General features: G+C 44.3%; 1 protein-coding gene across 1 annotated transcript in view; it reads left to right on the top strand.

Annotated features, from left to right (window-relative positions):
* Ccdc146 (coiled-coil domain containing 146) overlaps positions 1 to 16493 on the top strand; it is a 142276-nt gene that overhangs the window by 8316 nt on the left and 117467 nt on the right. Inside the window, exon 2 of the mRNA XM_040735162.1 lies at positions 14755 to 14960. Within this exon, the coding sequence (XP_040591096.1) occupies positions 14766 to 14960 (195 nt within the window). The 5' untranslated portion in view covers positions 14755 to 14765. The remainder of the gene's footprint in view (positions 1 to 14754; positions 14961 to 16493) is intronic.

The following is a 16493-nucleotide window of genomic DNA, read 5'->3' as shown; positions in this document are numbered from 1 at the left end:
ATTCAAAGGTTCAGTCCATCATCATCATGATGGGGAGCATGGTGGCTTGCAGGCAGACATGTTGCTGGAGCTGAGAGTCCTACATCTTGCAGGCAACAAGAAGTGATCTATCTCACTGGACATGCTTGACCATATATGAGACTTCAAAGCCCACCCCCACAATGCCATACTTCCTCTAACAAGGCTACACCTACTCCAAAAGCCACATCTCCGAATAGTGCCACTCCCTGTGAGATTATGGGAATCAATTACATTCAGCTGACCACAAACAGTAAAGAGATACAAAGGAACATTTTAGAACAATGGGAAAGGTTTTGGAAGTGATCATGTAAGAGTTCATCAAATTATACACTTACGATTTCGACTTGTATTGTGCTCAAGTCATGTTTCAGTAGAGCTGAATATCAGTTGTAAGTCCTGATTTCCTTTACCGCTCATGTTTCTGGACATGAGAGCTCAGTTTTTGGTCATTAGCATTATGGTTGTGTGTAGTCAGCGTTTGGTTTCTGACCACACTGGTCCCTCCAGAGATATCCATCTACCTGAGTCTTCGGCATGGTCTCTATCTTCCTCTAAGAATTCTGCATCCCATCTGGTCTCAAATGTACAGTTCCCAAAGCTTCTTGAAGTAACAGTCACATATCACACCTTCAAGGACTCTTAGGGTTCATTTTTTCTACCAAATTCAGTCTGTGTCGCCTGCCACTCTATGACCTCTCCAGGGCCCTGCTCCTACACAAGCCTCTTTACTTTATTGTGTGAAAGGATAAGGGTGGTTATAGCTCTGGTTCCTTGTTGCTGTCCCGAGCTCCCCATCAACCCCTTGATGTCCTTTTTTTTTTAACCAACATAATGATTTTATTGATTATTTGGGAATTTCATACAGTACACCCAATCACACTCGTTTCTCAGTCCTCCAAGGTTCACCCACCCACTCTTATGCCTTCCCCACCAAAAGAAAAAAAACTCACCAAGTCCAATTTCTGATGCTCACTGGAGCATGGTCAAACTCCCAGTAGCCAGATGCTTAAAGAAAACTGAGTCCTTCCCTGCCCCGGTCTAGAAGCCATCAACTGTAAAGAGCTACACTTCAGCATCTTCTTCATAATCTTTAAGGACTCTTTTCAATGGTTTCCTGACTAGACTGTTACTTTTTGAGGGCAGGTTGTCACAGAAGCCTTCAATGTCTCTCATTCTCAATTGCAAGTCTGCAGTCATTGGTAACACTGCAAAAGAAACTTCCTAACCCATAATAGCCAGCGCCAGCATGGACCATGGACCATGTGGTTTCTAGTGGGAGCACAGATGATAAACATCAACATAGTCTCTTGATCATGGACATCACGTGTCCTCGGGAAACAGCATAGGTCACGGACATCCACAGGGCCTGCAGCAGCAGCGCAGATCATGGACATCACGTGTCCTCGGGAAACAGCATAGGTCACGGACATCCACAGGGCCTGCAGCAGCAGCACAGAACATGGTGGTCTTTCAAGGAGGCCCAATCCGGAAAATGAACTGTTCTCCATCTTGGACATCCTGCTGTGCATTCGCGGTGGGGAGGGGCAGAGCCTTGGCCAGTCCAGGCTGCTGCACACCACCCTGCGGGCCAGCTCTGCCTCTCTCCACTGCTCTTTCCCTCCATCTTTCCCACCTCTCCATTGCACGTTAACCCTTCACAGTGGCATTGCAGACTGTCCTGTGTCACACAGTATTCATTTTTTGCCGAAACAGTTTTACATGCAAATACTCAAAGGTTTCTAGTTTCTGAAGCACCATAAACACTGGACTATCGCTGAGATGCCTCAAATACCCTGTTGTTGCCCACAGTCAGGGTGCTCTTGCTGCTGGGCAGGGTGTCTTGAGGCACAATCCATGAGAGCTCCAGGCCGTGCACACCTCTCTGCCAGAGGACAGTACCGGAAGGACTCTCCTCCCCCAGCAGGGCAAGCAGGGCTAGCCGCAGCCCCATGTTGTGGGCTGGGCTTGCTGGCCCAGGTTCCAAGAGGACTGAGGACTGGGTGTGGCTCCGCTCCACCATCTCTTTTTCCGACTTCGTGAGACCACTTTTCCACAGCTTCTTCCACTACACCTGCTTTTTAAGCCTTTCCTGGAGATACCTCTTGCTCTGTACACTCGCCCTCTGTGGCCTCCTCTCCCCACAGAGGATCTGGGAGTCTCCCCGGCTCCTGGAAACTGTTCTGAGGTCCTTTGAGTGCCTTTGACTACCACCATCCTGAATCCAAGGGCTATTGTAATATGACATGTTATGTCTTTGTTATTCAGCAATAGGAGACTGAGATACGTGATCCCAAGGCCTTTGCTGCACAAACCTCAGTCTACGTCTCTGACTTCATCTCCACTTCTCTCCATGTATCTCAGATTTGAAGCAAAGTGTTCATCGTCTCTGTTCCCTCTCCCCCATTAATCAACGTCCTGTCACTATAACCGATACTTTCTAAAAAGAAAGGGCTATTAGCATATCATAGTGGAAGCACATGGAGGCTACAACAGTCCGTCCCTTAATATCCTTGAATGTCTGAGTTCTAAACCCTTTCTTCCTTAAGATGAGGTTCTGGGTCCATAGGGTGGCCCTTAAGGGGCCATTCGAAATTGTTTTTTCATTACCAACTCAGAAATTTATTTTTATTTTTCGTGGCTTCTTCCAATGCAAAGGTAGAAAAATGTGGTTGGTAAATGTTCTTCTAACCCTGTAAGTTATCACTCCTTGTCCTCTAGAGGAAGGAACTAGATTGGGTAAGACATGCTATGCAGAGGAGGAACACTGATGTGGAGGTCCCCTTAGGGTGCTTAGAAATGGGGCGTACTTACTTAACCACAAAGGGAGGCTAGGAAATGCACAGATAAGGGAGAGGGAACTCCCCCTACTTCACTTATTGTACAAGGCCACTCGCTCCTGACGTGGAATTGACTAATGACTTTTTAAAAGACTGTGTTGCTCACTTCTTTTTCCCCAATGCCCTACACAGTTCTAATCTGATATTTCAGATTTTAAAATGTAATTTGAAGTTAGATGTGATTTGCCCGTTGTAGATGGCTTTGCTCTCACACTCTTACTTGATTAGAAAGAACTCTGAATTAAACTCTGTCTGGAGAGTGAGGGTGGATTACGGATGTCCAAGGATGCCCAAAGAAAAGAATAAAGAATAACGGATATGAAAATAAAGGTCTTCTGCCCCTGGAGGTACAGGATGCTGCAATGCAGGACGGTCAGACCACCACTCAAGAGAGAGAGCCAGACCCCTTCTCTTCCCTATAGGGAATCACTCCGCACACCGAAGCCACACCCTAAAGCTGGTACCTCAAATCTTTTGGGACAAGACGGCATTACCGGAGAGAATCAGTTCATGTAGCTTATATATTATTGAAACATGTGGCCCCAGCTGTCAAAACAATTGGAGATGCATTGGATACACAAGAAGAACAGGACAGTGGCAGGCCGACACTAACTCTGTTGAGTATCTGCAGTGCTTTGGGCTTCGACTTCACAGACATTGCTCCACTTCATCGTCCCAGCGCCATCGAATCATTTTGTAGCGAATGGGACAGCTAGAGGTCATGTATTTTGCCTTAGGTCACACAGGAAGGGAAGAACTGAAATTGAAGTCTAAACTGATGAACTTCAAATAGCAGTTTCCATCCTGGGAGACTAATCTAAAGCGGTGAACCCAGGCTCGGTAAACTGAGGAAGAGAAGAGGCAGAGGAGGCGAGTCCTCCATTGCAAGATCCCAAGAAGAAAGTGCTTTGCCAATACCATCGGAAAAATTGTTAAAAATCTATTACTTTTTAAAATTGTATCTATGTGTGTGTACCTATGTCTTCTTTGGATGGACTTTTAGTAAGACATTTAATGTGTTCTTCAAAAGAAATATACCTAAAGTCACAAAGCTGTTATGTCAAATTTTGAGGGGCACTTTTTCTCACAACTGTTACCAGTGTTTTCTTACCAGCCATTTGACACTTCTGTGATTAAAAACAATTTTTTTTAGAAACTGAAATAAAAATAAATGAATAGAAGTTTCTCAGAGTTCCCTCTTCCTCCAAGATGTTTGGCTCCAAGTTACTATAGAAACAAACACCTGGTAGCCATAGCACTGGGCTTCTGGGGAAAGGAACATGTGATCATGTTTTCCTGCCAATCAGAAGGGTTCAAAGTGATCAGAGAATATAGGGGTCAGGAGGGAAATACAACATGTGTGACTTTCATGTTATAGCATTTCTTAAGGGACTAAAACGTGTGTGTCTTGTGGCTGGTTCTACTGAAAGACAACATCGTTCTTACCGTGCCTTTGCGGGAGCATTGCCATCTTACCACAGAGCCCCGCCCCGCAGCCCTGCTCCATTTTACACCTGAGTTCAGAATTAAAGCAAAGTGCTGACCACCCATGCTGGGTTTGAAAGAGGAGGAAGTGGTGAGTCTTACAAAATGGGACAGACCCTGCCTCGTTCATTGCTTCATTTTCTTTCTTTGTGAAGCTTCCTGTTTTGCATTTGGTCTTAACCGCACACGAAGTGAGAAAAACCAAGTGAGCTGTTCCTCTGAGATAGGACAGAGGCCTTTCTGTTTCACTTCACTTATTCCTCGGCCGCCTTTGCTTCTCTGCGCATCCAAAGCTTGGGCCGTGCCCACGTGAGGAACCGCAAGGCCACATTGTTCCTCTGCAGACTCTTCCAGCGAAGAGTGAGAGAGTCGTGCAGGCTCCAACCCTCCTGCTGCCCTGGAGAGCTCACTGTGCCAAAGGTGCTTCTGGAATGATGCGATGCTCCCGGAAGTCTGTGACGCTCCCGGAAGTCTGTGGTACTCCTGGAAGTCTGTAGTACTCCTGGAAGTCTGTACTGCTCCCAGGCCAGCTGTTGCAGTTGAAGCTTGTGTGGAGCCTCTGCCTGTCACAGTGTGTCAAAATGTGCGCCTGTGACTCTTTTGTTAATTAGTCTTGCAGCCCATTTATGAACCACCTGAAGTCAAATTGCTGCCTATCTAGTTTTGCTCACCCTGGTGTCTGGTTCCTGCCGGTGACACTGTGGTGCCTCTGAGTCACCAAATTCAAGTTCTTTCTAAGCCATCCCTTCAGGTCATCAAAGGTAGCTGTGAAAACAGGCAGCTCTCCAGTAGGAGAGAGTTATGAGTCAGGCAGTCTACCTTGCTAAAAGGGGCGTTTGTCTGAGTTACTTTTCTGTTGTCATGACAAAACACCATGGCCAAGGTAATTTACAGAAAAAAACATTTAACTTTCATGTGCCCTTGAAACTGTAATCATCCTCAAAGTCATAGAAATATGATGTTTCCGAAGCTACTTTCTTCCTCTTTTACTCTCATGACGTTGAGTTTTAAGAATACTTACCAGCCAGGGTGGAGGTCCATGCCTACAACCCCAACACTTGGGAGGCAGAGGCAGGCAAATATCCGAGTTTCAAGCCAGCTGAGAATACACAGAGAGACTCTGCCTCAAAGACAAAAACAAACACTTACCAAAGAATTGCCTAGCTAACTTGAAATAGATTTAAGTAACTCTAGACTATGGTTAGTTGTCTAAATTTCCAGAACTTGTTTGCCTGGAATAACTTCAACTTTTACCTGTAGCCACCACTCCGCATTACCCATAATTTCTCATAACTGCCACTCAGCTCTGTCTCTATGGATATATTAGAATACAGCATCCCATCTCTCTGTCCAGTTTATTTCACTTCGAGTAATGATCTCTGGGTCTATCCATAACATCACTGTGGAGGTCTGAATGGAAATGGCCCTCATAGGTTCATAAGGAGTGGCATGATTAGATGTGGCCTTGCTGGAGGAAGTGTGTCACTGTGGGGTGAGCTTTGAGTTCTGAGAATCTCATGCAGGGCCCAGCGACATCTCTCTTCCTGCGGCCTGCTTGTCTGGATGTAGAACTCTCATGCAACTCTGAGATTAAAAGAACAGTTAATGAGACTGGCATCCTTTCATTCAGGGGAGGCACCTTCTCCATACTCTGTACAGAAGGGCAGAGCCATTCACATGGGACCAATGGTGCCTTGTAGGGTCCTCCTAGAAACTTCCCTGGCTCTGCTTAGAGCTAATCAGTGGCTTATGTGTACACCCGGATTCCTAGATATGTGGTCCAGGCAGTTGTGTGTGTTGTGTAGCAGAAGATAGCTGGCTCCACACCATGAGTCACCATCTTCACATGCTTAATAATTATCTCGCCTTGGCTTGTGTTTTGTTGGGACAATGAAGCGTACACTTGAACTGGAGAAGAGGGTCATGCAGCAGTGGGCACAAGCAGGGAACTGAGCCTGTGGCCATGGCCAGCAGTGTGGGTGTTGAGCCATTGACCCTGTGGCCTGGTCTCAGCTGCCTGCTTGAGTATGGTTTGGGGCACTGTGAGTCCTAAGGCAGTTAGGTCAGTACTCGGGCACAAATTGGCATCATTAAGGGCAGAATTGCTGACACTCATGTGGAAAACTTTTTAGTCTAGAAACATTTTAGTAAATTATTACAAAATTGGAGCAACCACAAAGGTTGCAATAAACATCATGGGAGGTTAACAGAATCCCTTAGCGTTTCAATAGCTCCATTTTTAAAAATTACTACAGTATTACACAGTCTTGGACATACAAATTAATGTCAATATTATTGCATTTAACAGAAATGAATCTTTGTCATTCAACTAAGAATTAACAAGGAAGAACATTTTTCATTGTGTTTTTCTTTGTAAATGAATTGTTGTAATTTTAAAAGTGGTATGTGAGAGAAAGAAAAATGCCATTCGACAGAGTTTGTGTGGAGGGGTTTTATTGGGGGAAAGTGAATGGGGAAAGTGGGGAGGGGAGAGGGGAGACCAGATTTTTGGGGACAGGAGCAACAGAAGACAAGGGGGGGCAGGAAGGAGAGACAGAGAGACAGGCAGAGAAGCATAGAGAGAGAAAGAGGGGAGAGACAGAGAGAGACAGAGGAGGGGAGAGGGAGATGGGGGTGGGCAGAATCCTTTTAAAAGGAAATGCAGTGAATGTGTTCTTAGAGGCTGCAGCTGAGGCCGCATCCTGTCAGAACCCCAAGGGCAGGCCAGTACAGAAGCTTGAATGCTAACACGAATGAGCTGCATTTATGTCAACTTGGTATAAGCTAAAGTCATCTGAGAGGAGGGAACCTCACCTGAGAAAATGCCTCCACAAGATCAGGCTGCAGACAAGCCTGTGGGACATGTCTTCATTAATGATTGATGGAGAGGGCTCCGCCCATTGTGGGTGGTGCCATCCCTGGGGCTGGTGGTCCTGGGTTCTATAAGAAAGCAGGTGTAGCATGCCATTCATGAGGAGCGAGCCCATAGGCAGCATCCTCCATGGCCTCTGCACCAGCTCCTGCCTCTAGGTTCCTGCCCTGTTTTGAGTTTCTGTCCTGACTTCCTTCAGTGAACAGTGCTATGAAGTACAAACCAAACAAACTCTTTCTCCTCAAGTTGCTTTGACCACAGTGTTACATCACAGCAATAGGCACCTCAACTAAGACAACAAATGTATAGGAACAGGCTACACAACTGTACTGTGTGGTTTTGTGTGTCAACTTGACACCAGCTAGAGTCATCAGAGAGTAAGCAGCCTCAGCTGAGGAAATGCCTCCTTGAGACCCAGTTGCAAGGCATTTTCTCAATGGGGGAGGGCCCAGCCCATGGTGAGTGGTGTCATCCCTGGGCTGGTGGTCCTGGGTTCTACAAGAAGGTGGGTTGAGCAAGCTATGGGAATCAAGCCAGTAAACATCTCCCCTCCATGACCTCTGCATCAGCTCCTGCTTCCGGGATCCTGTCCTGTTTGAGTTCCTGTCCTGACTTCCTTCAGTGATGCATTGTGGAAGTGTAATCCAATTAAACCCTTTCCTTCCTAACTTGCTTTTTAGTCCTGGTGTTTCTTTATGGCAATAGACACCCTCTTAAGACAATAAGCAAGTGTTTTGGTGTCAGTAGTGAGGCAAAAGCCTTGCTTAGATTCTGGCAATCCTCACAAGCTGCACTAATGTTCCAGGAAACACTAAGATGAATATAAATGATTTTGTACTTGAAATTCAGTTCATGCTTGAAACTGACTTGTATAGGGGTCAGTCTGTTTAGAAAAAAATTGTTTGATGAGACTATTGTATTAACTTTTCCAAGGGAGACCTCAGCAAACAATTGCTTTGCCCAGGTAGAGCACCAATGACAGGCAAAAAGTAATGATTGCATCAAGTCTGGTTTGGTGAACCAGTAAGTTTATTGGAGTAATTTATAGCAGCATAGGTGACTCCAAAACAGTCCCTTTACCTAGTGTGGATGAAGGCAGCCCCACATCTGCAGAGATGGAGCTTCTCCACCACTCTGGTACCTGGGGGACCACCTCAGCTGGGGCAGAATTACAAGCAGCTTGGAAGGAGGCATAGGGGCCACCTGGAATGTCAGATGATCTAAAGAACCCCTCCAGGATAGGTTCTTCTTGGAGGTTGCTTGTGGGTAATCACAGCTGCTCTGATTAAGAATATAATTAGATCTGGGAAGATGGCTCAGTGATTAATGTAGGGTCTTAGCCCAACCATGGAAGGCTGAGCTGGGTCTGAGGAAGGGCGCTGCTGGCCTGTTCCCCAGCCTCCCAGGATCCTGGAGACAATCAGGCGTAGCAGGGAGTCTAGTCAAGCAGGAACTCATTTATTGCCCCAGAGCAAGCATCTTTTAAAGGAAAACAAAAGAAAAAAACCGCAGGGAGGGGGGACAGCCAGTCAATGGTTTTAAAGGTCAGCCTGTCATTACCTAGTGAACATATGAGTTCATGTAGTGACCTCATCTAGATCGATCTTGGCAACCAATCAACTTTTTTTGTAAACAACTCAGGACTCACCCTCCTGACTTCCCCTTGGCACCATCTTTAACTGGCTCCTGTACCCTTCAGATTCCCCCTTTTTGTTTAGACTATGGCCACCTCATTTCAAAGTACAGACCTCTTGGTATCTCCAGAAGTTCACCTCTTATAGCACCTTTTATCAAGGTTCATTCAAAAGGGAGGTATCCTCAGGGCTGAGCCCATCACAGTGTACATGAGGGGTCATCAGTTGTATCTCTTGAGTCTTCATTCTGATTAGTCTGACCAGCCTATTGAAAAGGCAAGGCCCAAAGACACAAATTGAGTTTATTATTATAAAGGGACCCAACAGGATGGAGATAAGGGTTGTTAATGGCCCAATGAGCTGGGGGCCTTGTGTTGGCTAGACCATTCTTCTAACAATGAAGAGTAACCCTTGGTCTTGTCCCTTTTGATATAGTTGGAGCACCCATATCATCCCAGTCTCCCAATGGGGGATCCTCTTTCTCCAGTAAGGATAATCTTAAGGGGGTTACACCGATATGATGTACATTTCCCATACAGAGGATTCTAGGCAAGCTGGGGATGGTTCACCCTCTCCACCTTAATAGGCCCGCTCTGCCTTATCCAGGAGTTCCTCCCATCTTCTCATACCCCCATTGTGCACAGTAGGAGGTGTCTGTTCCATCACATTTGGACATGTCTGCTGGTGTTCACTTGCTCCCCGGGCATATGTAAGAGTCAGTGTCCCATGAGGTTGCCCTATTGGGAACATGTGAGCAGTCCAGGGATTGGGGGGCCAATACGTGAGGCAGGTGGCACCCCCATAACCTCCCACATTCAGACCATCCTTGATGAAGAGGGGTCCAGTCTCCCATGTCCCAAGATCCTTGGGCCAGGTCACAGAGGTGGAAAAAGAGTGTGGGCCACCAGGTTCTCATTCGCGGTGCTGTTGAAGACATGAGGATTCTGCTGGGTGGTCCCTGGAGTAGTCAGCAGTGGGACCGCCAGGAAGCAGGACATCATCTGTAATTTTTAAAGAACGTAAGAGCTTCTCCAGGGTCAGGCGCCCTTGGAAATGGTTAGGTATCATTGTATTGTTCCTCTTATTTTGGGAAACGTCTTGACCAACATTTTTGCTCCCTTTCCTTGTTGGTCAACCTGTTCTTGGTCATCCTCCTGCCTTGTGAGAACAGGCAGGAATTTTAGCTTTCTGGCCAGAAGCCAGATGGGCACTTCCTCCCCTATGGGGAAGACACATCCAAATCCTCTTCCCATTGTAATTAACGGGTCTGGGCCCCTCCATTGGGATGTTAGGGGTCTTTCTATGTGACCTTAACTAGGGGTTTGGGGCTTAGGAGGCCCCAGTGTTTTTGGAACTTAGATTCAGTTGCTCCTTTAGAAAAATTCAAAATATTAATAGTAAATAAACCCATTCCTAGTTGTAAATGGGGTTAATTCCCCCTCTTTTTGTTTTAAAAGTTGTTCTTTAAGACATTGATGATTTCTTTCTACAATTGCTTGTCCCTGAGGGTTGTAAGGGATTCATGTAGTATGTTTGTTATGCCATCTATCGAAAAATTCTGCCATGGAATTACTGACAAAGCAAAGGCCATAATCAGTCTTAACCTGTGTGGGTAATCCTGGGGTTGTGAAACGCTGAAAGAAGTGTGCTTGAGCATGCTTGGTGTTTTCCCCCATATGCACAGTGGCCCAACAGGCCCCGAATACGTGTCTATGGAGACAAAAATACACTGTTTGCCAAAATGAGTAACATCAGTTTGCCAGAGGGCATTGGACCGTAGGCCTCTGGGTTAACTCCTGGTGGCTGTAGAGGGAGAACTCTCAGATATGGTTGACGTGATGTGCAGGTGTGAACTATCCTTTTTAGTTTTTTTTTTTTAGGAATTATTGGGAATCTATTATGTAGTCCCTCCAACTGACATGGGTCATATCATGCAATTGAGTGGCTTCCTGTAGGGTTAGTGCCTCTGGGGCTGTCGCCAGTCTGTCTGCCCATTCATTGCCTTTAGTCAGGACCCTGGGAGGCCGGAGTTCCCCCGAAGGCATTGAAGGTAAATTGGTGCTTCTAAAAGGGCCTTTACAGCCACCATGAGGGAGGATATAGGGTTATTATCTAGCTAGATGTGTGCTTGTGGGATATGGGGAAGTAAGTTAACCACACAGAGACTCTGTGAAAAAAGATTGCAGGGCTAGGAGATGTCCTGTAATGACAGCATCACAGCCAGCAGGGTTGAAATCTTTGGCTTGGTGTTGCTTGATATCTCCTAAGGCAAGGTAGGCAGAGCCGGCTCCCACCCCACCACTCCCACCACCATCCCCTCCCTCCACCCATCAGTGAAGACGCAAATAGCCTTAAAGTGGGCTCAGATGGAAACAAGGAGGGCATCTTGAGGGGGAGTCTCTGTAAAAGAGGAGCCCATTTGAACGGCCCATAGTAGCAATCAATACTCCCCATTAACCCTTGTAAGGTGAGAGGAAGGCGGGAGTTAGCCTGAGCAAACCATTCAACATCTGCCACCTGGAAGAGGAAGACAATGGTATGGAGGGTCCAGCCCACAGTGTCACTGGGCCTGCGTCCTGTCCTTTATGATGGTGTCAGTGAGCTGATCTGCCTGAGAGTAGACCTGGGGTGTTCCTTCCAAAGACATATGGATCCATTCCAATGGCTCCCCTTCCGGGGTTAGAACCACTGTAATCAGGGAGGCTGCAGCAAACAGCCAGAGGGACAAGGGCCTAGTTCTTTAACTGGTTCCTGTGCCCTTTGATTAAGAACACTGACTGCTCTTCCAGAAGACTCTGGTTCAATTTCTAGCACCCATATGGTGGCTAACAAGTGTCAGTAACTTTAGTTCTAGGGAAATCTGACTCTCTCCTCTGGCCTCTGAGGGTACTACGTGAGCATGATATACGGACCAACATAATGTAGAGACCAACACATGCAAAAAACAGTGTATATAAAAATTGTTTTAAAGAATATAATAACAGTGTTCTACAAAGGAGGCTCATTGACTCTAGAGGTTATATTTTGAAATGACTCTTCAGAATTTTACCCTGATGTTGTCAACTTCTCAGTTAAACATTGCCAAAATTTATTTTTGATTTTATATTTCCCAAGAGCAGCTGACATCATTTTCAATTATGTCAATTATAAGTGAAATTGCAAAAGTATAAATTTTGATAAACTAATAAATTATTTTACAGAAAATATGAGTCAGAAAAATTTTATGACCAGGCAAAATGTCACTGCACCATTATTTGTTATATAAAATTACTGCACAGCATTTTCTTGAAATTTATGTTATCTGTATTTATTTTGTTTTCATGTATCATCATTGAATTTACTGTATTTCATAAGCAGTAAAACATTTTAGGGGTAAGCTTTAAATTTTGGCTAATTTTCATGGTAAAATTTTCTTGTTTTCTACCTCCCATCTCCTTTTTGCCCTGGGTTGGGCAGCTCCTCTCAGAAGCCTCCTGGCATGGTCTGGAACCAGGGAGGAGCTGCAGTGTCGCGCCACTGGAACTTCCACTTGGAAGTTACTGTTCTGACACATTGAATTAGTTACTGTTGCTTCATTGGTTTAGTGTTAGCATTTCACGTCTGAAAACCCAAGTACATTATTCGCTGTTGTAAAATGAGAAGAGTAGCTGGGAGTGTTTGGTACACATTCTATTATGTGTATTACTTGCTGGGTGTTGAAGATACCTAGATAAATGCAGTTTCCTGTTTAAGGATAATTAGGGAGACTGTAGTTGGTTTTTGTTTTGTTTTTTTTTGTTTTGTTTTTTTGTTTTTTTTTGCTCTTTGGAGGCCCACTACCCAACTCCCAAATAAATACACAGAGACTTATTCTTACTTATGAATGCCTGGCCTGCATTTGGCTTGTTCCTAATCTGATTTTCTACCTAAAATCATCTCATTTCTACTTAACTACACTTTGCCTCCGAGCTTTTTACCTTTCTTTATGCTGTATACCTTTCTTTCCGTCTTGCTCTGTGGCTGGCTGTGTAGCTGGCCCCTGGTTTCCACCTTTTCTTCTCCTCTTCTTACTCCTCACTCTCTTCAGTGTCTGTTGTTATGTCCCCCTTTTCATCTGATTTTGTTAATTTGCATGCTCTCTCTCTGCCATTTGGTTTGAATAAAGGTTTGTCTGTCTTGTTGATTTTCAACTCTTTGTTTCATTGAGTCTTTGTATGGTTTTCTTTGTTTCTACTTTATTGATTTCGGCTCTCAATTTGATTATTTCCTGGCATATACTCTTCCTGGGTGGAGTAATGCAATTGAGCATTGCTCAATTTCCACAAGTTTGTAGAGTTTCTGCAATTTGTGCTGTTGTTGAATTCTAATTTTAAACCATGGTGATCTGATAAGTTACAGGGGGTTATTCCAAATCTTATGTTATCTGTTGAGGTTTGCTTTGTTGCTGAGTACTTCTCACTCTCTCGAGCCTAGATTTCTCCTCCTATTTATTCTCTCTGCCTGACAGCCCCACCTGTCCCTCTCCTGCCTAGCTATTGGTCTTTCAGCTCTTTATTAGACCAATCAGGTGTTTTAGACAGGCAAAGTAACACAGCTTTACAGAGTTAAACAAATGTGACATAAGAGAATGCAACACATCTTTGCATCATTAAACAAATATTCCACAGCATAAATAAATGTAACACACTTTAAGCTAATATTACACAACAAGAGAAAATATGAAAAATAATGAATTATAATACAGTATTTTTAAGTGTGGCTACAGAAGCATGGACAAGCTACATGCTAAAGTAGTATCAGAAAGCAAAATGTGATGAACTTAGTAGGTAGCGAGAGGCCCTGCCTGAACTTAGTAGGTAGCTAGAGGCCCTGCCTGAATTTAGTAGGTAGCTAGAGGTCCTGCCTGAATTTAGTAGGTAGCTAGAGGCCCTGCCTGAACTTAGTAGGTAGCTAGAGGCCCTGCCTGAACTTAGTAGGTAGCTAGAGGCCCTGCCTGAACTTAGTAGGTAGCTAGAGGCCCTGCCTGAATTTAGTAGGTAGCTAGAGGCCCTGCCCACAGGCATATGTGGGCACATGTGGTCCATGTTCTCATTGCAATCTTTTTCTCCTTGGAATTAACTAGGGGAAAGGCTCTGCTGTTTGAGATTAGACATGTTCCAATCCTGTTGAGAATAACTGTGCCTGTTCCTCTGCTTGGCTTCCTAAGAGCCTGTTTCTCTCTCCCCTCACTATTCCCATACCCAGATCTCAAGATGGCTGTTGGTTTATATTTTCCAAAGTCACTGCTAATAATTCTAGGACGTATGTTTATGCATAGCTTGCATGTATGTGGATTCACATGTGGGGGGCAATGCTCATGTGGAAGCTGTGGGCTGATATCCAGAATCTTCTTTGATGGATTCTTCACCTTATGCTCTGGGGCAGGGTCTCTCAATCAAATCCAGAGATCACTGATTGGCTAGTCTCTCATAGCCATCTTGCTGGGGGATATCCAGTCTCTACCTCCTTTGTCTGGAGTTACAGACATCTGGCCATGCCCACCCTATACGGTTGTGCTTTTTAGAGAGCAGAACTTACCCTCCTGCTTGGAGCAAGGGATTTAGCCATCTCCTCAGCCCCTAGTTTTTAACTGTACATTTTAATTGAAAAGTTATACTGGTCCATTTAATAAATAATACTTCAGTGCCTACTGTACTCCGAAACTTAGTTCCTCTCAGGGAACGTGTCCCCTAGTTATATATTTTCTTTCTCAATGCATAAATAGCCTGAATGTATAGTAGATAGCATATGGGGCTGAGGGTATATGGAGGTAGTGGAGAATTTGCAAAGCATGCTCAAGGCCTGGGCTTTGTTCCAGAGAGAGAGAGAGGCAGACAGACAGACAGCCTGACTGGTTTCAGTTGACTATGAACTGATTTTATTTTAGAACTGTGAAAAATGGAAGACAATAGCACTGACACAGAAGAAGAGAATGAAGATGAGGAGGAGGAAGCAGCAGCCACAGAAACAGAAAAGGAGGAGACTAGAGAGGTCAAGGAGGACCACCCCTCTGCCATAGTGCCCACGATTCACATCCGAGAGGAGCGCCTTGTGGATTTAGCTGAAACGCCAGCTTTCCGCTGTCTGAATGAGGTGTGTTTCTTTGTATATTATTACTAGAGTAAAACCTAATCTTCACCCACCTAAAAATTCAAAGTCTGTGTCATTGTCAAAACTCTGTGTTACACAGCTGCTCTAGGCCTTAATCATACATAGAGCTGAAAGTCCTAAAGTGGGTCCTGCTTTTCCTTCTGGGATAACACGGTATGAGTCTCCTTTAAAGAATAAGTTTTATATACATGCTGTCCATTAAGTGCATTTCAGATGTTAGAGCATGACATATAAGTTTTTCTTCAATTATTGTATATTCTATACTCATTAGTTCATAGAATGAAGATGAGAAATCTAGCCACAACTCTCATCCCCAGGGACCCAGGGTGCAACTGGCTCTTTCTTGGCCTCCCTGTTCGGCCTTCCCTTCTAGCCCATCTCTAGCCCTTTGTAACTTTGCTGACCCAGAGAACCTGCTCTGCTAGGGATCCACAGCTGCCACACTTGACTGAGATTCAAGGACCCCACAGCTACCACACTTGACCAGGGACCAGAGTGAACAGAACAACCAAAGGATGGAACGCTTGCCCGACAAAGATGAAACTGGATACCTATACCAAGAAACACTTCAAAAGCCATGACTCCAGATGCCTGGATCCCAGTGTAAAAATCCAAATATGGACAACCACGAGAGTGTGCTTCAATAGAGTTGCATCCTGAGGAAAGCGCAAGAGTAGCACTGAAAAATAGCAATTATGACTATGTTTAAAGACATTAACGAGGCATGAATACATGCCTTAATAAAATCCATGAAAATACAGTTGAATGATATACGGAAAACAATTCAAGGTTTGAAAGTAGAATTTAACAAAGAAATAGAGTCACCAAAGAAACCTGAACTGAAACAAAACTGGAAATGAAAAACTCAAATAAAAACCTTTGAGGTAAGTCCCACCAACAGATTAGAAGACGTGGATGAGCAAATTTCAGGTCTTAAATAAAATGGCTAGATCAGTCAAAGAAAACATTATATATATAAATTTATATATATATATATATATATATATATATATATATATAAATTCAAGAATGGAACACTATAAAAAAACCAAACCTATGAATAGTAACTATGGAAGAAGGAGAAGAATCCCAGGTCAAAGTCATGAAAAGTATTTTGAACAAAATCTCAGAAGAAAATTTCTCCAGTCTAAAGAAAGTTTCCTATCAAGAGACAAACATAATACCAGAGACAGGCCCAGGGAAGAAACTACCCATGTCACATAATAAAAACATTAAATGTACAGAGCAAACAAAGGATTTTAAAATCTACAAAGAAAAAAGACCAAGTCATATATAAAGGTAAGCCAGAAAGGCCTGGACAGATGTTCTATGAGCTCTAAGGACCACAGGAATAGGTCAACCTACTGTACCCACTTAAACTATCAACCAGATCAATAGAGAAAGAAAAGACAACATAAATTCAGCTCTACAGAAAAGAAGGTTTACTTCATACAAGGGGACACTGGAAATAAGTAATTCCAGAACAGTAGCTATAAGTGGGGAGAAAAACCCACA

This window comes from Mesocricetus auratus, unplaced genomic scaffold, assembly GCF_017639785.1.
Source record: "Mesocricetus auratus isolate SY011 unplaced genomic scaffold, BCM_Maur_2.0 Super-Scaffold_100043, whole genome shotgun sequence".
In the NCBI taxonomy this organism is placed as follows: Eukaryota; Metazoa; Chordata; class Mammalia; order Rodentia; family Cricetidae; genus Mesocricetus; species Mesocricetus auratus.
This window is presented reverse-complemented; position numbering and strand designations above follow the sequence as displayed.